Source organism: Sus scrofa, chromosome 9 (assembly GCF_054392235.1).
Source record: "Sus scrofa isolate SSC_HxYL_T2T_F1_AM1 chromosome 9, Sscrofa_HxYL_maternal_Yorkshire_Landrace_v2.0, whole genome shotgun sequence".
NCBI classification, from domain to species: Eukaryota; Metazoa; Chordata; class Mammalia; order Artiodactyla; family Suidae; genus Sus; species Sus scrofa.
In genome coordinates this window covers 86,452,236-86,478,486 of record NC_139391.1, presented here as the reverse complement: position 1 = coordinate 86,478,486, position 26,251 = coordinate 86,452,236, and the positions used below count along the sequence as shown (strand labels likewise).

The window sequence follows — 26,251 nt, the reverse complement described above, 5'->3', positions numbered from 1 at the left end:
GGCTCAGTGGTTAGCAAATCCGACTAGGAGTCATGAGGTTGCGGGTTCGATCCCTGGCCTGGCTCAGTGGGTTTAGGATCTGGTGTTGCTGTGAGCTGTGGTGTAGGTTGCAGAGATGGCTTGGATCCCAAGTTTCTGTGGCTCTGACGTAGGCCAGCAGCTACAGCTCCAATTAGACCCCTAGCCTGGGAATCTCCATATGCCACGGGTGTGGCCTTAGAAGAGACAGAAAGACTAAATAAATAAATAAATAGAAATGCTAAAAATTGGAGTTCCTGTTGTGGCTTATTGGGTTAAGAACCCAGTATAGTGTTTGTGAGGATGTGGGTCAGTCCCTGATCTTACTCTGTGGGTTAAGGATCCAGTGTTGGAGTTCCCGTTGTGGCGCAGTGGTTAACGAATCAGATTAGAAACTATGAGGTTGCAGGTTCGATCCCTGGCCTTGCTCAGTGGGTTAAGGATCTGGCGTTGCCCTGAGCTGTGGTGTAGGTTGCAGACGTGGCTCGGATCCTGGGTTGCTGTGGCTCTTGAGTAGGCTAAGGCCCTGATTAGACCCCTAGCCTGGGAATCTCCATATGCTGCGGAAGCGGCCCTAGAAAAAAAGGCAAAAAGAACAACAACAAAAAAAGGATCCATTGTTGTCACAAGCTGCAGTGTAGGTCGCAGATTCACAGATGAGGCTGAGATCTGGTGTTGCTATGGCTGTGGCATAGGCCAGCAGCTGCAGCTCCAATTTGATCCCTAGCCTGGGAACTTCCATATGCCACATGTGCTCCCATAAAAAGAAAAAAAAAATTCTAAAAATCATTACAGTGCTAGTTTACTAATGAGTTGGTGAATCTATCTGGTAGAAAATTATATATTTAGGGTGATTGACCAGTTAAAATATGTATTTTGAGGATTACTATGAATTTATATAAGGTTTACTAGCAATGTCATTGGCTCTGTGCTCACATATTCTGTGAGAATTTTCCCTTTGGCTATAATCCAGGAAGGGACAGGCATGCATGACAAAGAAATCCTTTCTCGCTGGCCTCAGTAATATGGTCCTGAAGTATATTTGTGACTTCAGCTGGATCATTCCAATTTTCTCTTTGGCCAGTGAGTGGTGGAAGGTTTTGGACTTGGAATAACAGTTGGTTTAGTTGGCTGTGAGTGCCAAGGAGGGGCCCTATGAGGAAATGGTACTGAAGGAATGACCTCACAGAATTTGATAATGAAGGAGAGGATGCTTGTTTATGGTGACATGGATGTTGATATACTGGTGCTATGGAGGTGGTGGTGGTAAAGCATAGAGGAAGATGTCTTGTTTTAGGGAAGGGAACAGCTCTTGACCAATAGAGATGAGAGCAGAGCGTGTATGGGTTGGCAGCTTAATCATTTTTCATCTTGTGGAACAAACAAAAAAATTGAAATGTCGTATACCTTTAATAGATCAAAAATTCTTTTGGTTTCTTTAGGATAAAGGAAGATTGTCTTAAATTTTATCCACCTGGAAATTATTTGAAATGGAAGCAGTACATTAATTCATTTTCATGAATAGTTTTCTTTTTTGTGTATGTGAAATTCTAATCAGTTAATTTAAATGTTCACTTAAAAATACTGAAGAAGTATTTGGTAATTAATCCAAAGTTGAATATTTTTAGCTTTTCTAAAGTAGTGGAATTTCTGGAATTTTGCTTCGGAATTTTTCATTTAACTTTGCCACAGTTTAGAAATTTTTGAAATAGTAAAGTCAGAATCAGAAATATAAATAATCTTTATTTTGAAATACTCCTGAACAAGGGAGGGACATCAGCAAAATGGCTATATAGGAAATTTTAGCACCATTTTTCTCCCAGAAATATCAATTTTGGAAGTCACTTCATAAGTGCTAAGGATACCAGGTGAGGGCTTTCAGGCCCCTGGCTCATCTCAGCACCTGCTGACTCCAGGGTATCAAAGAGATATCTGTACTCCCACATTCCTTGCAGCTTTTATTCACAATATCCAAGACATAGAAACAACTATGTGTGTCCATGGGTGACTTCATATCTATGATGACTGGATATAGAAAATGTGGTATATATACACAGTGGAATATTTGGCAAAGGCTGAAGGGGATGGGGGGGGGTAGGAGATTTGGTCAGAATATATTCTTCCAGCTATAAGATGTGTAAATTCTGGGTCTCTAAAGCATAGTATGGTGGCTATAATTACCAGTGTATGTTATGTAGCATGTGGTAACTGAAATGTGGTAATACCAGACAAAGTCAAAAACCACTGAGTCATTCTCTCAATCTGAATTACCAGGTGATTTTACTCCTTAGAGGAAAGCCCAAAATTCAGTACTCAAGTAGAAAGTGTGGTCAGTAATGTGTGTATTGAATAACTTCTTATATCCTATACTGAGGTCTTTGAATTCTTTCAAGTTCTATACTCTGTCTTATATAATATTTTCAAATTGCCTAATAACATTCACTTGCTTTGGATATTATGCCAATTTTATGTTAAAGCTGAAATCAATGGTATTTTCACAATTTTTGTCCTTTTCAAATTAATATTAATATCCTAAACCATCATAGATAATTGACCTTTACATCCTTCAAAATATATCAATTATATAGTTGATTATTAATTTAGAATTCATTATAGATGTTTACATTCTTAATAAACCTATGGCAAATTGCTTCCTAGGTTTTTAGGTAGAGCAGTTTCAGGTGTAAGATGTCAGAGACCATCCTTTAGTCACTACAGTGTGATTTTAAAATCTGCAGTCATGAAAGGTGATAAAACCCTGTCATTAAATCTGAAGAAAAATAAAGGATCTTTTCTCTTGCAAATGCATTGAAATTTATGTAAATTATAATCAGAGTTAATGCATTCACTATCTTTATTCAGTGTTGTGTGGAATGTTTTAATTAATCTCTTATCCATTAGGCTGCCGATTATGACACCAAGTTAAAATGTAATATTTACGTGTCATATGTGAATTGGTTGTTTAAACCTCATAATACTATATATAAATTTTTCAAAGTGAAAAAACTATTTGTATGTATTTTTTTTTGTGTTTTTGTTGTTGTTTTGTTGAATATAATATAAAGTGGACATCTACTTTTTAAAAATTTTTTATTGGAATATAGTTGACTTACAAAGTTGTATTAATTTCAAATGTAAAGTAAGGTAAATCGGTTGAACATATACATATATCTATTCCTTTTCAGATTCTTTTCCCATATAGATTATTACACAGTATTGAGTATAATTTCCCTGTACTGTATAGTAGTTCCTTGTTGTCTGTGTATTTTACATATAGTAGTATGTATATATCAATCCCAACATCCCAATTTAACCTTCCCCCTACCCAGTGTTTCCCTTTTGGTAAGCATAAATTGGTTTTGAAATCTTTGAGTCTGTTTCTCTTTTGTAAGGTCTATTATATCATTTCTCTTAGATTCCACATATTAGTGATCTCATATGATATTTGTCTTTCTACTGACTTAACTTAGTATGATAATTTCTAGGTCCATCCATGCTGCAGGATTTTCTACTTTTTACTAAGCCAATATTCTCCTTTACATTTTCTTTCTTTTACTTTCTTACTTCAGTTCCTTAATTTTCTTGTTCATACAATTAGGTTGGACCATATGAAATTTCAACTTCTTCCATTTCTTGCATTGGGCTTAAATTATGAGAAATTACAATAGAAAATGAGTATGTGTTTATGATACCAAGAGTATTTATCTTTAAATATTCATGAGTAATACTATATGTCTATTTTTTCCTTGGGAAAAAAAGATAAATTAGAATTTCTAGACAAACTTTACAATTAGTTTCATCAATATAAACATTATACTTAGCTTCATCATGATTCTAAGATCAGTTCGTTTGAGATTAATTATGTTGTAGACATTATTATTTTCCATGAAATAACATTTATCTTACAAAGAAGATGTAATATTTCCACTTATAAGCACACAAAGCATATTCCTTCTTGATTACTTGTTCTGTTTTTAAAGCTTGATGTATGATCAGTCATTTAAACTACTGAATTGTGGATTTTGTGTAAATTTCTAGTTATTACACAAGTGACCTACCTTGATAGGATGATTCTATAATATCTTCTTGCTTTATGAACAGACTATATAACTGGTTGCCTTTCAAATAAATAATGATAATAATATGTCATATGTTACTAGGAAATAATAACTAGGTACTGCACTCTGCTAATATTTTAACCAGATGGACTATTATTATACAGTGATAGAGCCAACAAAATTGAGTCGGTATTAAAAACAATATACAGTGTTAATGTCTTATACTCTAGTCAAATTAGGATTGAGAAAAAAAATTTAACTGAAAATACCTTTAGTTCTTTTTTTAAGTACTGGAACTGTTGGTAGATACATAACACCATTTGGAATTTGGTGGCAGATACTCAAGTATCAAGACAGATAAGAGAAAGCAATGCAAATATTGTAGAATTAAAGGCAGCAGGAATTTCTAGTTTTTAAGGCAGTATTATTTGAAATTAGTCTGAATAACACCAGTAAGTTTGCCCATAGTGATCCTTTATAATACATTAAAAAAATTACATTATGGAAATGTAGTGAACATAGTAATTTTAGTTAAGTTTCTTAAGTATATTTCAAAATTGGCTTTATAGATGTTGGCTGAATTGTGTTTCAGTAGAAATAAAGGGAAAGAAAATATAAAATTAGGCCATTAGTTTAATTTTTATCTTGTAGATAATTGAAAATTTTATTCTTTAACAGAAAAATTCCTTTCAATTCTTCCTTTGCTATCTTCTTTCTTTTTCGCCTCCCTTCCTCCCAGCCTCCCTTCCTCCTTCCTTTCTTCTTCCTTCTCCTTTTGTTGGGATTAAGACAAGACAGTGAGTTGAGTAGGAGAAATGGGAAATGCTCTAAATACCACAAAGCCTTTAATGACAAAATAATGATCTTAAAGACAGGGAAAGATTTGTTAATTCCCTCATCCATGTGTTATGGAGGTCTTTCCTCCATAGTAAGGCTGTTATGAGACAACAATGATCTATCTTAAATATCCTCAGTGTTACTCTGTCATTCTCACTGTGAGGCTCTTCATCCAGTTTCATAGGTGGTGATTTCTAGTTTGTAAACCATTGGTTATCAATTAAAAGAAATCATCCGGAACTAGCAATTTGGCTAGCGTAATTAATCTTTATGTAGTTTAATCCTTATTTGATGAAGTGATCTGCATCAAAGAATGGAGTGTTTATTCTAAATCATACCCTTCGTGTACTGACAATCAATTTTTTGCTATCATTATAGTCATCTAGAAGAAAGGGGAAAGACAATGATGTATCTCACGTATAGGCCATCATTCATCATTTTGCAAATCATACTGTTTCGCTAAATGAGGAGTTCTGAATTCTTCACCTTCTTATGCAAGGTCAATTCTCGATGTCAAATAACAAGGAACAATTAAGAATAGTAAATGAATAATAACAAAAATATTAAATATTATTCTTCCTTTAGTTAATAATCTCTAGTATATTCCATCCCTTAATTCACTTATATCAAAAGTATATGCCTAATTATTATATTGTAGTAGAAAATGTATACTAAATCTTGCTTTAAAAATCTTTTAAAATTCTGTGTCTACTCCAAGGTTGGATATGTCATTACTTTAAATCAATGACTCTCAACTGGGGATGATTCCTTCCCTTCAGGGGACATTTGACCATGTCTCGAAATATTTTATTTGTTATGATTTATATTACACTACTGGCATCTAGTTGGAGGCCAGGGTGGTTTTAAACATCCTACCATATATAGAACAACCTCCCACCTCTTTTGATTTTATTTGAATACAGTTGATTACAAAGTTGTGTTAATTTCAGGTGTACAGCAAAGTAAATCAGTTATACGTATATCCATTCCTTTTCAGATTCTTTTCCCATATAAGTTATTACAGAGTACTGAGTTAATTTCCCTATGCTGTACATTAGGTCCTTGTTACCCATCTATTTTGTATATAGTAGTGTGTATATATCAATCCCAACCCCCTAATTTATCCCCCCCCCATCCCACATTTCCTCTTTGGTGAACATAAGTTTGGTTTTGAAATCTTTGTGTCTGTTTCTGTTTTGTGAGTTCGATTATACAATTTTTATTATATTTCACATGTTAGTGATTTCATATATTTGTCTTTATCTGACTTCAGAACAGCCCCTTTTAACAAAATATCATCTGGCCCCAAAATAGTAGTAGTGCTGAGGTTATGAGACCTTGACTTAAACAAATATATGTTAAGCACTTAGGAATATGCCAGGTAATCAGTACACTTCAGAGGCTTGAAATCTCAGAGGAGAATTGATTTGAAGGTCCAAATAATGATGATGATAATAGAAAATTGATTAACAAAAAGATAAAATAAAAGCACAATGGCTCAGTACAGCCCAACTAACATTTGCTTGGGAACTTAATTTTACAAAGACTACAGCAGTTGTATATTTTTCCCATTTTTCTCAAAGTAGATAATTCTTGCACGTAGCTACAAAATATTAAATATACAGAAGAGCATGCATAGAAAAAAAATGTTCCGTCTTTTCCCTTGTCACCCTGATTACTACTGCCTTTTCCAAAGGCAGTACTATTTCTTTCTTTCTTTTTTTTTTTCTTTTTTTTGTGTGGAATCTACTGAAAGACATGTATATTACATTGTATGGATGCATTATAATTTATTTAATCAGAACCCATATTCAAAAGCATTTAGATTATTTCAATTTTCTGTGTTTTGGTAACAAAGCTGAGATGAATATATCCTTATATACAAGTGGGTGTTTATCTGGAGGATAATTAGAAGTAGAACTTAAGATTCAGAATTTATATGAAATTTTATTTTGAAAATTATTTTCCAAATTGTTTCCTGTGGTAGCCAACCTCCAAGATGATTTCCAGTTGTCATTTTCTCCTGAAGTATATGCTTCTTTGTAGTCCCCTCCCACAATGAACAGTGTTAACCTAAATGACCAATAGGATATTGAGAACATGATAAGAGTACAGAGTCTAGTAATAAAAATAATGTTTCCACTTTGCTTTCTTTTGAATCTCTCTAGAGGAATCCAGCTGCCATGTGATGAGGACACCCAAAGCACCCCTGGGAGAGGCTTACAGGTGGACCAACTGAGGATTCCCACCAACAATCAGCACCAAATTGGTAGCCAGGTGTGTGAGTCACTCTTAAGAGTGGAATATTTAGGCCTCAGAAAGCCTTAAAATGACTGCAGCCCTGACTAACATCCTGGTTGCAGCCTCATAGAGGAACCTGAGCCAGGACCACCCAACCTAAGCTGCTCCCAAATTTCTGTCCCAGAGAAATTGTCAGAGAAAATAAATGTTTGTTGTTGTTTTTAAGCCTCTAAGTTTCACAGTATTTTGTTATGTACAATAGATAGCTAATACATTCTTCATGAAAGTTGCTCCAATTTAAACTTCCAATAGCAGTGTATGAACGTGCCTGATATCCTCTGTCTGCCCTAAAACAGTGTAGTGTCATTTTTTTAATGCTTGCCAGTGAAACAGGTAAATAACAAAATGTCATTGCCATAACATGTTGAATTGCATTTTCTTAGTGCAGTTTAACATATTTTCACATATTTAAAGTTATTTAATTTAATATGGTATCTATTCACATACATTGCTCATTTTTCTACCAGGTTGTCAGTTGTCTTCTTATTTATCTTAGGAACTTATCATATATTGAGAAAATTTGCAATTTGTGTTTGATACAAGTTATGGATGTTTTTCCTTCCTTTGGGTTTTTTTAAGCGATTTTTCTTTTCTTTTCTTTTCTTTTTTTTTTTTGTCTTTTGCTATTTCTTGGGCCGCTCCCACGCCATATGGAGGTTCCCAGGCTAGGGGTCTAATCAGAGCTGTAGCCACAGGCCTACGCCAGAGCCACAGCGGGATCCGAGCCGCATCTTCAACCTACACCACAGCTCACAGCAACGCCGGATCGTTAATCCACTGAGCAAGGGCAGGGATCGAACCCGCAACCTCATGGTTCCTAGTCGGATTCGTTAACCACTGTGCCACGACGGGAACTCCCTAAGCGATTTTTCAAATAAAGACATTTAAAATTTTTTACAGTAAAAAGTTTCAATGCTTAAAAAATGGTTTCCGGACTTTGTGCAACCTTTTAAAAAAAAGTATTCCATTTCTAAGGTGATTTTCCAGATTCTCCTATGAATTTTCCAGTACTTCCTGATATCATTTTTTATATTTAAATACTTAGTTCATCTGGTTTACTTTAAGGCCTGAAGGTAAAATATTCTGCTTAATTTATTTTCTTGTTCCAAATAGTTTTTCAAGTTGTTGAGACACCAATAATTTTGAACCAACCCTTCTCCTAATTTGAAGTGTTTTCTCTTTTATACTAAATTGCATTTGTATTTGGGTCAATTTCTGGTCTTAAATATAACTATTAATTCCATTGATTGTTATCACTGTTATTTGTAGGGTTATGATATGTTACTATAGAGTCATGCTGTTATGTTATGCTACTTTGGGGTTACATTGTTTTTATGATATACTAATTTTGAAAATGATTCTCACTCTATTTACTCATTCAGTTCATTATTTATTGAGTGCTTGCCAATAAATATGCCATATATTATTTTAAGTGTTTAGGGAAAAGGTTTCTATCCTTGTAAAAATGTGCTTCCTAGTGGAGAAGACAGAAAACCCCCAAACAAATAAAACTATAATATAAAGAAAATAAATCAGCATAAATACTGTATTTTATATAGGATATTCAATGATAGTTTCTCTGAGGTGACATTTGATGTGAAAGGGGAATGGATTTGATTTTATAGAGTAAGAACATTGCTGGCAGATGGAACAATGAGTACAAACCTGAAAAGAGCTTGAAAAGCATATTGAGGAATATTTCTGGAGAAAGTTTCTCTGAGGTGACATTTGATGTGAAAGGGGAATGGATTTGATTTTATAGAGAAAAATATTGCTGGCAGATGGAACAATGAGTGCAAACCTGAAAAGAGCTTGAAAAGCATATTGAGGAATATTTCTGGGGAAAAATGAAAAAGGACAAAGGCGATTAAGTAGGGCAGTGGTAGAAAATGTGTTCTGAGAAATATCCAGGTCCTAGAATGCATTGTAGACCACGTGAAGAACTTTGGATTATGACTGTGTAGGAAAGCCAATGGAGCAAGTCTGACCGATGCTATCAGAGGAATTGTTCATGTTTTAAAGAATAGCCTAATGGGAGTGGAATGAGGGAGAGGACAAGAAGAGTGGAAGCAGGTAGTCCAGTTAGGGTATTTCAGTAGCCCAGATGAGAGGTAATGATGTCTTGCACCAGTGATGGATTCAGGCCAGCAAAGGTGCTCTGAATCCAGTAACAGCTCATGGAACAGATGATGTAATTTGCCTAGAATCACTTTGCCTTCATAGAAAAAAAAAATCCTGTTTTTTATTTAATTTATTTTTTAAAAAATTTTATTAGAGTATAGTTGACTTACAAAGTTGTGTTAATTTCAGGTGTACAGCAAAATGATTCAGTTTTCTTTATATACATACATCTATTCTTTATCAGATTCTTTTCCCATATAGGTTACCATAGAATATTGAGTAGAGTTCCCTGTGCTGTACAGTAGATCCTTGCTGATTATCTATTTTATTTATTTATTTGTTTTAAAAGTGCAGCTCTTCTTGACTCATTTGCATTTTATTTATTTATTTATTTATTTATTCATTTATTGCTACTTAGGGCCACACATGTGGCATATGGAAGTTCCCAGGCTAGGGGTGGAATGGGAGCTGCAGCTCCTGCTCTACACCACAGCCACAGCAACGCAGGACCTGAGCCACTTCTGTGACCTACACCATAGCTCACGACAACATCAGATCCTTAACCCACTGAGCGAGACCAGGGATTGAACCTGTATCTTCATGTAGTTCATAACCCACTGAGCCACAAGGGGAACTCCCTGATTATCTATTTCATGTATAGTAGTATGTATTTGTTAATCCCAAACTCCTAATTTATCCCCTCCCTACTACATTCCCCTTTGGTAACCATAAATTTGATTTTGAAATCTGTGAGTCTGTTTCTGTTTTGTAAATAAGTTGTTTTGTATCATTTTTATTAGGCTCTCCGTGTAAGTGATATCATATGGTATTTGTCTTTTTCTGTCTGATTTCTCTTAGTATGATAATCTCTAGGTCCATCCATGTACTGCAAATGGCATTATTTCATTAATTTTTATGGTTGAGTCCTGTTTTTTAATTAATTAATTAATTAATTAAATTATTTTGCTTTTTAGGGTCACACTCTTGGCATATTGAAGTTCCCAGGCTGGGGGTCAAATCAGAGCTACAGCTGCCAGCCTATACCACAGCCACAGCAACACGGGATCTGAGCCATGTCTGCAGCCTACACCACAGCTCATGGCAACACCAGATCCCTGACGCACTGAGTGAGTCTAGGGATCGAACCTACATCCTCATGGATACCAGTGTGATTCATTTCCAATCATACTAGTATGATTCATATGCCACAACAGGAACTCTGAGTCCTATTTTATTTTATTTGATACACTTTACAATTTTAAATTAACATAGGGAAAATCAACATCTTTGTGTTCTTCCCTGTTGTTTTGTTTTGTTATTTTTGGTGTTTTTTTTTTTTTTTTTTTTTTTTTTTTGCATTTTAGGGCCACACCTGTGGCATTTGGAGGTTCCCAGGCTAGGGGTCTAATCAAAGCTGCAGCTGCCAGCCTACACCAGAGCCAGAGCAATGCGCCAGATCTGAGCCACATCTGTGACCTACACCACAGCTCACAGCAACACCGAGTGAGTGAGGCTAGGGATTGAACCCACAACCTCATGGTTCCTAATCAGATTCGTTTCTGCTGCGCCATGGCGGGAATTCCTTTCCCTGATTTTTTAAACTCAGAAATGTAATGTTTATTTTCTGACTTATATCCACAGTAGAACTTTACAGTTTCCTTCATAGATATCTTTCTTGTTCCTTACTCTTTTTTGGTTTGTTTTGTCGCTTTTGTAAATGAAGTTGTATCCTTTATAAGATCCTCTAAATGGTTGTGAACCAGCATCAACTCCCAGACGTATGAGAAAATAAATCTTCAGATTGTTCCTGCCCCCAGATTAGAGCCTTGTCGCTGAAGAAGAGAAGTGCTGGAGTAGAGAACAGCCATCCCTGCTGTGCTCTGACTGAACTCTTGACCCACAGAATCTATGAAGATAATAAATAGTTGCATGGAGTAATTTGTTACAGAGCCATAATAACTGGAATATAAAGTGCGTTCTCTTTCTTCAAGTTATAGAGGTTAGTAAATAGAAGTTATATCCCCTTATGAATTATTTTTATGGAAATACAACATTAGAAAAATCAATGAATGTTAATATACAATGAACTAATGCAAATGAACACTTGAATGACCAACATCCCAGAAAAGAAGCAATGCTCAAAAATAATTTTTTCCCCATTCATCCTTGCCTTCTACCACATGAGTACAGGAGCATTCTCACTGCCTGCCCACTCACCCTTTTATTATTATTGAAAACAGATGATTTTGGGGTTTCTTTCTCACATTGAGATGATTATTAGAAGATGTGTATTCTATCAGCAGTGTTAAGAATACACAGCTGGGGGCATCCGTTTTCCACATTTTCCTGCATTCTGCTTGACTTGTGTTACTTTTGTCAGTCATTTAATTTGTTCTGTTATTTTGTTGGCAGTGAGGTTCACATCTCTGTTTCCCCCCCCCCCAGCATTTTTCGAGGGGGACAGTAATTTCTAGGAAAAGAATAGACAAACACTTAATTGTTTAATAAATACTAACCTTTATTTAAACTTTTAATAATGGCATTTCTAGTGATAGAATTTTGAGAGGTAGAGAGGGACAGTGAAGGGCATGCCTTAGGGATAATAGTACAGTATGAGAACAGACAAAAAAGCATAGTGTACAAATATAGCTAGCAATCTATTACTTAGTATTGAAGATGATTTTAAACTATATTACAAACCTATAGTAATAAAAACAGTATAATGTTGGCATAAAAATAGATCCATAGGCAATGTAGCAAAAAAGAGGGTCCGTAAATAAGCCTATCGTCAATTAATTTATGACAAAAGAACCAAGAATATACAATGGGGAAAGGAGATTCTTGTCAATAAATTGTATTTGGAAAACTAGACCAACACATGAAAAAGAATGAAACTGGACCTGTATCTTATGCTATACACAAAATTCAACTCAGAATGGATTAGAGACTTTAACATAACATCTGAAACCATTGAATTTCTAGAAGAAAACAAAGGGGGTAAACTTTTGGACATGATTCTTGGCCATGATATTTTGAATCTGACAAAAGCATAGGCAACAAAAACAAAAAAGTGGGACTACATCATACTAAAAAATTTCTGCACAGCAAAGGAGACTATCAAATCAAAAAAGCAACCTGCTTAACAGAGCAATTCTATCAACAAATTGAAAAAGCAACCAACTTAATAAGAAAAAATATTCACAAATCATATATCTAATAGGAGGTTAACGTCCAAAATACATAAAGGGCTCAAACAACTCAATTGCAAGAACAAACAATCTGATTTTTTTAATGGGCAGAGGATTTGAATAGATATATTTTCAAAGAAGACATACAAATGGCCAACAAGTACTCAGAAAAGTGCTCAATATCACTAATTGTCAAGGAAATGCAAATCGAAACTACAATGAGATGTCACCTCCCACTTGTTAAAATGGGTATCATGAAACAGGCAAGAGATAAACAAGGGTTGGCTGGGATGTGGAGAAGAGGGAACTCTTGTGCACTGTTGGTGGGAATGTAAATTGGTGTAGCCGCTATGGAAAACAGTATGGAGTTTCCTTAAAAAAGTTAAAAATTCAAGTATTGTATGATCCAGCAATCCCGCTTCTGGTTGTATATTCAAAAAAAAAAAATGAAAACAAGACATTGAAGATATATCTGTGCTGCCATGTTCATTGCAGCATTATCTACAATAGCTAAAACATTGAAACAATCTAAGTGTCCATCAATGGATGACTGGAAAAAGAAGATGGAATATTATTCAGCCATGGGCAAGAAGGCAGTTTTGCCATTTGTGACTACATGGATGGATTTTTAAGGCCATAATGTTAAGTGAAATGTCAGGCAGAGAAAGACAAATCATGTACAGTATCATTTATATGTAAATTTAAAAACAACACAGACTAAAAACTCCGCATAAAAACAGAGGGAGAAAAAAGTGGTTGCCAGGGGCCGGGGTGTGGGGTAAATAGGGAGAAGTTGGTAGAAGGGTACAGAGTTTAATCTGTATGATGAATAGGTTCTGAGGACCTGATGTAAAACTCCTGGAATAGAGAAATCCTGTGCTCACGTATCCTGTTCTCAAGCAGATCTCTGTATGGAGGGAGCAGCAATCAGCAGTGTTTGAAGTCATGAGTGATCATGAGGATCAGTTTAGGCTGGGACCAAGATCTAGTTGAATCTTTGTTATTAGCAAATATAATTTAGTAAACAAAAGCACACATACTGCAGTAAGGGCATTCAGGCAGGCATTATAACTTTGTCAGCAGGGGTTTTGGGGTAAACTTTCTAAAAGAATCATAATTTGCCCCAGTAATGAAAAGCTGCTTTTATCTGTTCAAGTATAACTGTAAGTTCCCACTTATTTATCATTGTCCACAGCGTAATCTATCCCTGTTTTTGTGTAATTCAAATCCAGTAAGAAAGAACAGAAATCTGAATGTGTTTTTGTAATGTTTGGGCCACTTTCCCTTCAAGACAAAACAAAGATAGACACTTATTCTGCTTTTTAGGAAAAACTATTTTACTAATAGATACAGTTATAATGAAACAAATGCATGTTTCAAGAGTTTCTTTTTTAACTTCAAAAGAGTTTTATCATTGAAGCACATTATCACTTTGTCAAGAATAATTATTATATAAGAGCAGATTATTATATAACATTTTACCAATATTTTGACTTTCATTTTCTTATATATTTTTAAAAGAAAAAGCCCCAAATTAGAAATAAAATTCCAATTTTTATTGCTATATCTTTTGTACTATGGAACTTAATTCAGTGTTTCTTTTTACTCATTTAATACTCATAATTTATGTCATGTTTAAAAAGGAAAGGTCATATCTATGTTTTATATATTAATGGACATTAACATTATATTATATAATTGCATATATTATACTTTTTGTACAACAGATCTTATTTAAATATCTTGATATTCTTTAGAAATTATCCCTGCCTGTGATTATTTCTTCCAGTTGATAAAAGAATTCCTGGTTACACATTAAGGTCTCTATTATCACTAGTCCTAAGCAGAGAACCTTAAAATAAGAGGACCTTTTTACTCAGCCCTTTCTGTTTAGTCATTTTAAAAATTACTTATATTTCACTAAATCATGGATATTGAGTATTTTCCAATCTCCTCCTGCCAATTACATTCTGGTGTCTGATACATGCACTACCCCTTGCCAGTTATATGTCATCCAAAGAGCACTCTGAGACTTGTCTCAAGGCTTCAGCATGCTGTGGCCAACTCAGGTTCATACTATAACCTGACCCCTTAACAATCCCTTAATATTATCAGGATGTAGTCTCAGGTCTATGCACTTCACTCACTAAATTCTTCCATAGTCATAAGTAGTAAGACGCCTGTGAATGTCTGATATGCACTGTGAGTGCCTGGCAAGAAAGCATATTTGAGTGGCCCCAATAATTTAGGCAGGTATTCCAAGTATACCCCTCTAATCTGTTAAATATTTGGAGCCTACTTGAGGCTCATATTTACCATTTTAAAAATTATTTTTAATCAGACTTTTTAAGGTAAAAGTTACATATAAGAAAATTCACCAGTAAGTGTACAATTTGATGGAGTTTGACAGTATTCATGATATAACACTCTATCACTGAACCAAACAGTTCCCTTGGGCCTCTAGCTGTCAATCCCTTCCCACTAACCCTAGCTCCTGGCACCTACAAATTTATTTTCTCCCACTATAGACCACCATTTTCTGGACACTTAATAAAAATGGAGTAACCTGGTATGTAGCCTTCAGTGTCTAACTTCTAAGCACGTTTCTGAAATTCATTCACGCTTTTGCATGAATTGGTAGTTCATCTCTTTTTGTTGTGGTGTATTACAGCTTCATGGATATGCAAAAATTTGCTTACTCATCTACCAGCTGACAGACATTTAGACTGTTTTTAATGTTTTACTATAAGTAATAAACAGTGCTACTAACATTTGAATACTATTTTGTGAAGGTATGTTTCCATTTCTCTTGGGTAACTATCTAGTAACAGGATTGCTGGGTCATACGGTGCATGTTTATATATGAAACTTCTCAAAGTTGTATGGTTTTTTATATTGCTTTTAGTTTTTATTTTTTGTCATTGGAGAGTGTACTTATTATTCATATAAAATTGAGGAAATATATAAAGGAACAATAATTGCATTAGATTTGTGGTTAAGATACCCCGATGTATGCGTTGTGATTGTAAATTAAGTGTATTTTTCCAAAGGTATTTGACTATAGACTAGAAGAATTTCCTGGTGGCCACTTTAACTTTTTTCCATTTGTTGGAAATGAACTCTGCTAAATAGAGAAGGAGAGGCAGGTACAGAATGAGAGAGAGAGAAACATTAGAGAAATATAAACTAAAGTGAGCAAGAAGCTGATTTTTTTTTTTTACTTCTAGTGCAGATTTCCTACCAACTCGACAGTATTTACCTTTAGATTAATTTATTCAAGAGCTTTTAAAGCATCTAATAAATACAGAGTCTGTGAACAAGGAATGTTTAATACTCAACTCTGTGAACAAGGAATGTTTCAGAGTTCCCATTGTGGCTCAGCAGAAATGACTTTGATTAGTATCTTTGATTCCTGGCCTTGCTCAGTGGCTTAAGGATCTGGCATTAATGTGAGCTGTGGTGTAGGTCACAGACACAGCTCGGATCTCATGTGTCTGTGGCTGTGGCAAAAGCTGGCAGTTGCAGCTCAGATTTGACTCCTAGCCTGGGAACTTCCGTATGCTGCAAGTGTGGCTCTAAAAAGAAAAAACAAAAGTAATGTTATTAGACAGTAACATTTTAGGTAGAAATTTTCATGGATTTTTTTCTTGAATAAAATAGAGATGATGTAGAAGAAAATGGAAAAATGGGGCACAATAGTGTAACAAAGGCCTGACTAGAATTCATAACGATGCGAGTTTGATCCCTGGCCTTGCTCAGTGAGTTAAGGATCCTGCATTGCCATGAGCTATGGTGTGGGTCTCAGATGGGGCTCAGATCCTGAGTTGCTGTGGCTGTGATGTAGGCTGGCAACTGCAGCTCAGAGTCGACCCCAGCCCAGGAACTTCCATATGCTGCAGGAGCAGCCATTAAAAATAAAAAAATGAAAATAAAAATAAAAGAAATTTGATTGGACACCAAAATAATTGTTTCATTTTATAAATAAAGATGCAGTCATAAGAACTTTTAAAATAGATATTTTTATAGCACCGGTCTTATAAGTATGAGTGTGGGGCAATTTCAGAAACTCTAAGAAAGCTTTTATTCTTCCTTTCCCTTCTTGATTTCTGAAATACAGATGTTCCTAGCCTGGGAACTTCCATATGCCGCATTTGTGGCCATTAAATGTCCAACCTTTTTCTGTTTCTGGATCCAATCCAAAATATTGCAATGCATTTAGGCATTGTGTCTTTTAGTTTCCTCCAGTTTATGGCATTTTCTCAAAGTCTCTTGAGATTTTTGAAGATCACTAGTTAAATGTTTTGTAGAGTGTCTCTCGATGTGGGCACAACTGATGTTTTCTCATGATTACACTGAGATTCTGGGTCTTGAGGAAGAATACCACAATGAGGACATGCCCTTCTCATTGCAGCCTATTAGAGGCGCATGATACCAAGATGTATTATCACTTAATCTTGATCACTTGTTTGAGATTGTATCTGCCATGTTTCTCTTCTGTAAAGGCACTATTTTTCCCTTTATGTATTCTATTATTTACAAGTGAGTCATTAAATCCAGCTCAGAATAAAGAGTAGGAGAGTTGAGCTCAATTTTCTGGAGAAAGGAATATAACAAATTTGGGGTATATGTTAAAATGACCACAGTAATTATTACATATGGGGGGAGAATATTTTGACACTATGCAACTATTCTGTTTCTTTTTAAAGTTTTGTTCACTAATTTTGACATTTATCTGTATTTCTCATCTACAGTAATTGTTACTGTTGTATTCTAATGGTGATTGTCTATTTCTCACACTTCTATATTTAATCTTTGAAATTCTTCTATAAGGAAAATTTGTCCTTTCCCTCCCATTTTTTAAAAGATTTAATTCCAAGGCTTGGAAAACTTTTCCTTGTAAGGTCCAGATAGTAAATATTTTAGACTCTGAAGGCTGAATTTTGGAGGAAAAATGAAATGTCTCTATTAGTCTAATAACATGCTCTAAGATGTTGCTCCAAACTTTGCAACCTTTTGTGATCACAGCATCTATTAGTCTGCTGTTAATTGTGTATGTGCAAAAGAGCATTTCATAGTAAGACATATCTTTTAAAAACTGAGACATTTGAAATTTGTCTTCTGGATACCTTTTAATTAATGGAAGGTAAAATATATTCTTGAGAGAATTTGGTGGTATTTAAGGATTTAATAACTGGAAGATATTTTTTTCTTACTGGAAACACAATATCTTAAAACTTCAACCAGCTTTAAAGGTGGGTCCCTTTATTTTACAGATGATAAAATTGATGCTTGCAGGACTTAAGTAAGTTTTGTGAGGTCATACATAGGTCTCAGACCAGAATCTAGACTCTACTACTACTGAACTGTTTCTTTCGTTATCCTTCACTGCCATGTACGAGAAAAAAAGAATATGTCAGATAAAAATGTATAGCTAAATTAGTCTTTTAAAAAGAGTTATACAACTATAATGATTTATGATTGACCATTATACAAAATATTTGAAAAAGAAAATCCTTGTCTATTTGGTGTTTATGACTGCTTACTGCTGGGAGAGGTGGCAGGCAATCGCATAAATGCACAGAAATAAAACAAGTTCTCTGGCTACCAGTTGTTTTGGCAATTGTCAGGAAAGATGAATTAGTCAGTGTAAATTCCCCAGAGGTGGCATGATGTGTAAGACTAATAAAACTATACCTGATGATTCCCTTGGAGAAGGAAAGAATAACCTCAAAGAAGAATCTGAATTAACAAGAAATGAGACCCATCTTTCACAGCACCATGAAGGTTAGAAAGATAAAGCTATAGTACTCCAAGAGCCATGAAATTACTTCTAAAGGCAATAATCAATTTAGTGGGAAACATTAGAAAACTACAAGTCAAGAAACAACATCAACAAGAATTGTAAGCCCTGGAGGTCACAACCATCGAAAAAATCCCTGGTAAATCCTATTTCCCTCCCCCTGCTCCTCAGCTAAGATTGATTCTGTGCTGAATCCTGAGCCTAAAACAACTGTTTCCTGAGGAGAAATCTTTTCAGTTACTGAAAATGACTGTTCCTTCACATGTTTTTTACAGAAAAAGAAGAGAGGGAGAGAAAAAAGAATGAAGAAAAGAAAGGATGGAGGGAAAAAAGAGGGGGGGAAAAAAAAAAGGTCTACCATTGTCCATTTTCTTCCTTGATTATTTTCTTTTTCTTTTTCTTTTTTTTTTTTGTCTTTTTGCCATTTCTTGGGCCACTCCTGCGGCATATGGAGGTTCCCAGGCTAGGGGTCCAATTGGAGCTGTAGCCACCAGCCTACACCAGAGCCACAGCACCGCAGGATCCAAGCCGCGTCTGCAACCTACACCACAGCTCACGGCAACGCTGGATCCTTAACCCACTGAGCAAGGGCAGGGATCGAACCCGCAACCTCATGGTTCCTAGTCGGATTCGTTAACCACTGCGCCACGACAGGAGCTCCTGATTATTTTCTTTACTTGACTGATTGATCAAAAGGCCTTCAGTGAAATAGATTAGTTCAGCATTCTTGTTTCTCATAATTGTGTAAATAATCACAAGTAATGATTTTCTTGATCATTTCAAATCTTTTGAGTAATATGCATTGCTATGTGCTCTGATAATCCACATCAACTCTCTTCTCAATTGGAAATTTTGTCAATTGGAAATTTTCAGTCCATAATTATTTATTAAGCTTACACTTTGTTATGCCCTTGTAGATTCTGAGATGAAAGAGAATCTCAGTATTTAAGCAAAACATTGATGTTTAGATGAGCAGTTCCTTATTTCATTTGAGAGCATCCTTTTCTGTGTGACGCAGAACAGCCTTGGACAATGATTCGGAAGCATAACCAAGTCAGAATGGTAATATTCTGTATTTTTCTAAATTTTGCGAAATTATTTTCTTTGATGATCACAGTAATATTGAACTTTTTAAAAGAATTAAAGGCATCAGGAGTTCCCTTGGTGGCACAGTGGTTAACGAATCCCACTAGGAACCATGAGCGGGTTTGGTCCCTGGCCTTGCTCAGTGGGTTAAGGATCCGGCGTTCCCGTGAGCTGTGATGTAGTCTGCAGACACGGTTCGGATCCCACGTTGCTGTGGCTCTGGTGTAGGCCGGTAGCTACAGCTCCGATTAGACTCCTAGCCTGGGAACCTCCATATGCCGTGGGAGCAGCCCAAGAAATGGCAAAAAAGCCAAAAAAGCCAAAAAAAAAAAAAAAAGAATTAAAGGAATCAAAACAAATTTAGATGATTAAAAGTAAGGAAGTGGGAATATATTTTTGTTTAATTTTACTTATATTTTTAGTTTTTGTCAAATAATAAATAAATCATTCTGGAGGAATGATTAATTCTTCCATACCTTTCTCCTCTTCCCTGGTAAGAACCATTACCCAGAGACAAGCATTTTCAATCACTGAATTGATAGTGCTTTAGTTCATATTTCTAAATAACATGTACATACTGATATTTCCTGATTTTCAGTTACAGATATCTGTTGAATTCCTTGGATGAGGTTTTATTTCTCCTCTTTGGCTTCTCCGTTCCCATCATACACACTTTCCCTCTTCCTATAGTTTCAATACACATATTTACAATTGTTGGTTAAATCAATATTTAGCATTTGCAGTATTTATGGATACATAATTATCAATCATAACAAAGGCTGTACATTTTCTGACCACATAAAATATATTTTCGGTTTATCTTCTGGGAAAGAAATTGTGTTGGTTGTCTCCCATTTGTAGCTTCTGGTTTCTCTGTATGATAACAATGACTTTTTTTTCCAGTCACCTAAAAAAAACACACTTCACAGTGAAGTAGTGAGCAAAAAGGATTTTACCAAAGACCCGTTAGGGGGAGGCTTTGAGGGGGTGTGTGTCATGTACTATTACATATACAACATTTTCACTCATCAAAATCTCTCTCAGAAATGAGTTCCCATGTCTTTGTTTTTTTTCAGTTGCATGACAGTGAACATTTTTCTATTTTCCCTTCCTCTGAATAATTTGTGTAATTCCCTGTCCATAGAGCTAATTCTCCCAGCTTTTGCCTTGCCCCAGTCCATTCTTGTGCTACATATTGTAGTCCTTCTGAGGCTTTTCATCCTCAGAGACAAAATGCGATATTAATGGCATGTCAGTGAAAGAACTTTGTATTGGTCAGGATAGGCCAAGTTATTTCCCTGGTACTGAGTAGCCCCTAAATGTCAAGTCCTTAATATTAAAAAAACAAAACAACAACAACAAAAAAACCCTTCTTGCTCATGATTCATACCCAGTGCAAGTTGGTGAGAGGAGATCTCCATCAGATTGATTTATGCTTCCATGACCACAGCCACAGCAGGAAGGCTAACACATTACTTTCACTCACATTTTATTAGAAAAAGCAAGTCACATGTCCACACCTAACTGTAATACTTACCCTACTGTGTGCCAGGAAGGACAAATAGAATATTTTTAAATAACTCTAGTGACAACCTTAACCATTATAGTGAGTATAGGGACTCTATACTGGAAACAAAGGAGACTCTTACAAATTTTATATATGTATATATATATATATAGTTTTTGTTACATTGTTATATATATGTTATTCATAGAAAAATCTCAACAAAATTAAAAAGAAGTTCATGATTTCTTTCATATTTCTTGGGGGTTGCTAACATTCCTGAATTTATGAGCTTATGTTCTTCTCCCAAAAACATGTGACATGTTTGCCACTTTCTTTACATATTTTTCTGCCCAGGTCTCCTACTTTCTTCGGAGAGTCCAATTAGTACACTACAGCTCTGTTCATTATTCTTCAGTTTCTTCATTTTTCTTTGTTTTGAGTAGTTTCTATTAATCACTCTTAACATTCTTTAACAATTTCTTCCACCAGCTTCAATGATTTTTCATTTAAATTATTGAACTTTTCAGTTCAACTTCAACATATCTTATTTTCATTTCCTGCTGTGTTCTTTCTTCTTACTCATTATTTCTGATTTAATGAAATCAATATTGTTTTTTTTTTCTACTTTAAACATATTTAAAATAGCTTCCTTAATGTCTTTGTCTGCTAAATCCAATAGAAGTGCCTAGTCCTCACTGGTGTGCTTGTGGGATTGGTGTCCATTCCCTCAACACCCAGGCACCTTTATAGGGATAGTTCTGTTTGGTCCTCAGAAGCCTGATTACTTCCAGAAACACTGAAATCACAGACTTGACTCCTGAAGAAAAGGGCCCCTAAGGGCCACCCAATGAAAAGTCTGAAGTACCATGGTCTGTATTCAGCCTGACCTAATATTGCTTTTTCTGAGATCTTCTGACACATCTGTTCCTATTGCGCCAACAAGAAACAATTGTTAGAGCATTGGTGACTCCTTTTTATGCCATAAGATTGTAATCATCTCTATCTAGAGTGAGACTATTCCTATTGTTCTCAAGTCCCCTCTTTAGTCAGAGATCCTAGTTGGATTATGGAGGGGATTATAACTTTCCCTCTGTAGTTAAACATGAACTGTGAGTCTGAAATACCTAAGTGAAGGACTACTCATTTGGAAAGTATATGATGTGCTATAAGTGTCACCTTTCAGGCAGAAAATTAGTCATAAACATTTTACCACCACTTGGTGCCTCTGGGGTCTACCTCTATGCATCAGTTTTACAGCACTTTTTTTTTTTTTTTTTTTTTTTTTTTTTTTTTTTTTTTGTCTTTTTGCCATTTCTTGGGCCACTCCCGTGGCATATGGAGTTTCCCAGGCTAGGGGTCTAATCAGAGTTGTAGCCACCGGCCTACGCCAGAGCCACAGCAACACGGGATCCAAGCCACGTCTGCGACCTACACCACAGCTCAAGGCAATGCCGGATTGTTAACCCACTGAGCAAGGGCAGGGACCGAACCCACAACCTCATGGTTCCTAGTCGGATTCGTTAACCACTGCACCACGAGGGGAACTCCTCCATTAAATAGATTTTGATAGCTTCTAGGAAAAAGAAAGGCCCCATTAGCCTGTCTCACTTCTTTCATTGGATTATGTCAGTTTAATAGCGGAAGATGTAATCTCCCTTGTCTTAAAATGTCTTTAGAAAACATTCTTCTGTGACTTTACTTTTAAAATTCACTAATTATTACATTAACTTAAAATATAAAAGCTATTTAAAATTTTCAAAAAGTAACAACCCAACTTCTGAGAAATGAAAATAAATTTAAGGCAAATCTTTAATTATTACATGTGTACTTGATTTATTACTGTGATATACTTAAATTTTAATTGTTAAAAATCTAAAATAAACATTATTTAATGCTAAAACATTGAAAACATTGAATATATATTTAGCTCAGTGAGTAAAATTCCAGACAGAAATTGAATATAAACTATTAAATATTAACTTTAGGGCTTTGAGAAAAATATACTGGTATAATGGTAATCTAGGTCTTTACTCACAGCAGAATGTATTTCTGATTCAAAGTAACTATCATTTCAGGTCCAGTAAGCAAATAGAGGCTACTCATTCATTTCATGCACGTCTCTGACGAACTGCCTATGGAAACAAATGTCTCTCGTTGCTCAACTAGGCTGGGTACAAACTGGTGAGTTGGAGGCAGAAGGTTGTGGATTCTGTTATCAATCATCTAAGCTACCCACTCTTCCAGCAGCAAAGCACTGACTCAGAGAAGGAAGGGGAGAATTACTTGATTCAACTCATTAACACATTATGCCACTCTGTGAGCAAATATCATCTTGCATAAAATATGAACAGCATAAAAAATAGCTTCCTTTTATGATAACATATGGAACATATGTGAAGAAAATGTGCCAAATAGAACACTCTGAAAATTGTTATGAATTGTTAGAAGATTCATTTGCAGTTCCTAAGTATTTCTTGCCTGTGACTGTCAAACAATGGCAGTATGATGGATCGAGTCACCCCCAGCAGATCTCCTGTGAATACAGTCTCTGGCCTCTGTCTGATAACATTATAGACATGACTTTTACACTCACCTTTAACATACTTATGGCATGGGTTATTTTACTTTTCTGCCACACTATTTTCTATATCTTTGTATTAAATGCACAATAGAGATTTAAAAAAATGATTGTGGAAATGTAGCCAACAGAGAAGTCAAGAGCTGCAGTTTGGGATACTCACTATTTCATGAGGATAACTCATGTAAATAATTTCTGAAAACATAATACAAAAAGATGAAGACAATATAGCCTCGTGATTAGTTAACATTAAGTATGCAATAAAAATGTTAAATGTACCCTTGTTCTTTTCTCTGCAGTAACTTAAACTTCCAAAAGCTTGGTGGCAGAATGTCTCCTCTGGAAGAATTCCAAAATGGTTTCAACTGCAATTTTAAGTGAAATTCATCAACTATTTACTTTGTGCCATACAATGTCCTAGAATATAGAAACAAACAAAACCAACAAATTACCTAGCATTGTGTAACTTACAAGAAGACAGAACATAAATGGATAAACAAATGGTAATAATGATAGTTTTAATAAGAACTATTATCAAAAAACCTAAGGCAAGATAAGTGAAATGGGTGTCTTGCAGTTTTCTACATTTGTTTGTTCATAAAGGACCTATATGAGGAGATAACATATAAGCAGAAGTTTTAATTTAAAAAAAGGTAATTTGTGAGAATATTTAAGGGAAAATCTTTTCAGACAAAAAGGACCATCATAGGGAATTTGCTTGAAGTGTTCAAGAACTAGCAAAAGAATCAGTGTGGTTGGAGAACAATGAATGAACACAGGAAAGGTAGAATGTGAGGTGGGAGTTATCCCTGGGCTAGGTCATTTGGAACCACAAGTCATATAAACGCTTTGGGTTTTGTTCCAGGTGTCATTAGTCTATTTGGAAGACTTCAGAGCAGGGAATTGATAAATGATTTACCTGTTAAAGAGCTTCTCTGGTGGTGTATGGAAATAGACTCTAAAGGATCAAGAATTGGAGAAAGAGGCCAATATAGTAACTTAGAAAAGAATCCATGGTAGATAGAACCAAATGATTTTAGGATTTAGTATTCCTATTCTAGACATAATTAAGCTTGATAGAACTTTGAGTCCAAGAGGAATAAAGGCATCAGGAATGTTTCCAAGATGGAATTATGTGGCATGGTGGGTTAAGAATCTGGCATTGTGACTGTTATGCTGGGGATTGATCCCTGGCCTGGAAATTTCCATATGCCATAGATGGGGCCAAATATAAAAATAATTTTTTAAAAAGGAATGTTTCCAAGAAGTTTTACCTGACCAGCTGGGTGAATGGTGGGGCCATTAACTTATATATAGAATATTAGAAGACATGCTGTTTTGAATGGCATCTAGTTTAGATGGGATATATATATATATATATATATATATATATCTGCTAGATCATTGTCTTTGTTTTCTTTGCTGCATAAAAAAAAAATCATCACAAGCTTAAATTTTATTACTTCACAGTTTCTGTGGGATTGGAGTATGGCTATGGCTGAGCTGGATGTTCTGCAAGCCTGAAAACAAGGTATCAACCATCTGGGTTCTCATCTGGCATCTTGACTGGGGAAGTATCTGCTTCCAAGCTCACTCAGATTGTTGGCAGACTTCCTTTCCTTTTGGCCTTAGGATTTATGGAATCTCGCTTCCTCAAAATCAGCAAGGAGAGCAAAACTCTAGAGCAATCATCTAGTGGGATGGAGTCTTATATAATGTGATATAATCACAAGAGTGACATCCCATATTCTGTGCTGTATTCTACAAGCGCATGAAATCCAGGATGTGAGGATCATGGGAACCACCTAAAAGTTTATGGGGATAAACTAGGTTGGAAATTGAATATATAGTGAAGAAGGAATATCAGACCTGGAAAGATAAGTTTTGGAGTTATCAACATATTGATACTTCAAAGCTTTGGGTCTGGAGGAAAATATAATTAATAATGGCACGGATGCAATACTTATTTTGTTTCAGTGGACATAGAGAAGAAATATTCCAGTCAACTAGATTTTTTTTTTTTTAAGTGCAGAAAATAATCCTAGGATCAGTGTTGCTACTTAATGGGTCAGTTCTTATATCTGCTTTAACATGGCTACTACTCTTTAACTAATTGTAAGCTAACTAATTATTAGCTCCTTAGGATGTGCCACACAAATACTGTGCTAAGAATCATAGAAAGGTCATCTCACTTTATCCCTAATGAGATAGTTAATATTGCTGTTTTTAATTGATATGAAAACTAATGCTGAAGATCACATAGCTACTAAAAGATACAGCCAATGAATGTGGTGTGACTCCATAATCTACATACTTAACCATTTCCTTTATAATGCTTCCCTTTGTGTCCAACTTGCCTGGTCCCGATTCTAAGTTTCCACTTCTGCTCATGGATTTGTATTCTTTATGCCTGCCTGGGTTTGCTGTTCTCAATTTATTTTCTCTTTTCCTCCATCCAGTTAGTATCACATTACTTTCTTCTACCCTTGGGAGCTGTCAACATATGTCTTTGCAGGCTGCAATTGCTTAAACATTGTGTAGTAAATATAATCTGTTACAAACTTCAGTCTTTTCACTAAAGACTAATATAGCTGAGGAATTCAAAACTGAACTAAAGTAGTGCACAGGAGGTAATCAGAACTATTAGAAAGAGGAAGTCCAACAAAAAGAAGGAAGATACATTTGAGGAGACAAAGAAAAGGCATATTCATCATTCTTACAATTATTATGTCAATAGACTTTATGCATTATATAAGA

The 26,251-nt window shown here is 35.3% G+C and overlaps 1 protein-coding gene across 1 annotated transcript in view; it reads left to right on the top strand.

Moving 5' to 3' along the window:
• Nucleotides 1-26,251, top strand: part of LOC146400019 (uncharacterized) — a 57,966-nt gene that overhangs the window by 27,641 nt on the left and 4,074 nt on the right. Inside the window, exons 4-8 of the mRNA XM_084978598.1 lie at nucleotides 7,082-7,190; nucleotides 11,153-11,334; nucleotides 22,992-23,097; nucleotides 23,794-23,997; nucleotides 24,965-25,025. Of these exons, the coding sequence (XP_084834724.1) occupies nucleotides 7,082-7,102 (21 nt within the window). The 3' untranslated portion in view covers nucleotides 7,103-7,190; nucleotides 11,153-11,334; nucleotides 22,992-23,097; nucleotides 23,794-23,997; nucleotides 24,965-25,025. The remainder of the gene's footprint in view (nucleotides 1-7,081; nucleotides 7,191-11,152; nucleotides 11,335-22,991; nucleotides 23,098-23,793; nucleotides 23,998-24,964; nucleotides 25,026-26,251) is intronic.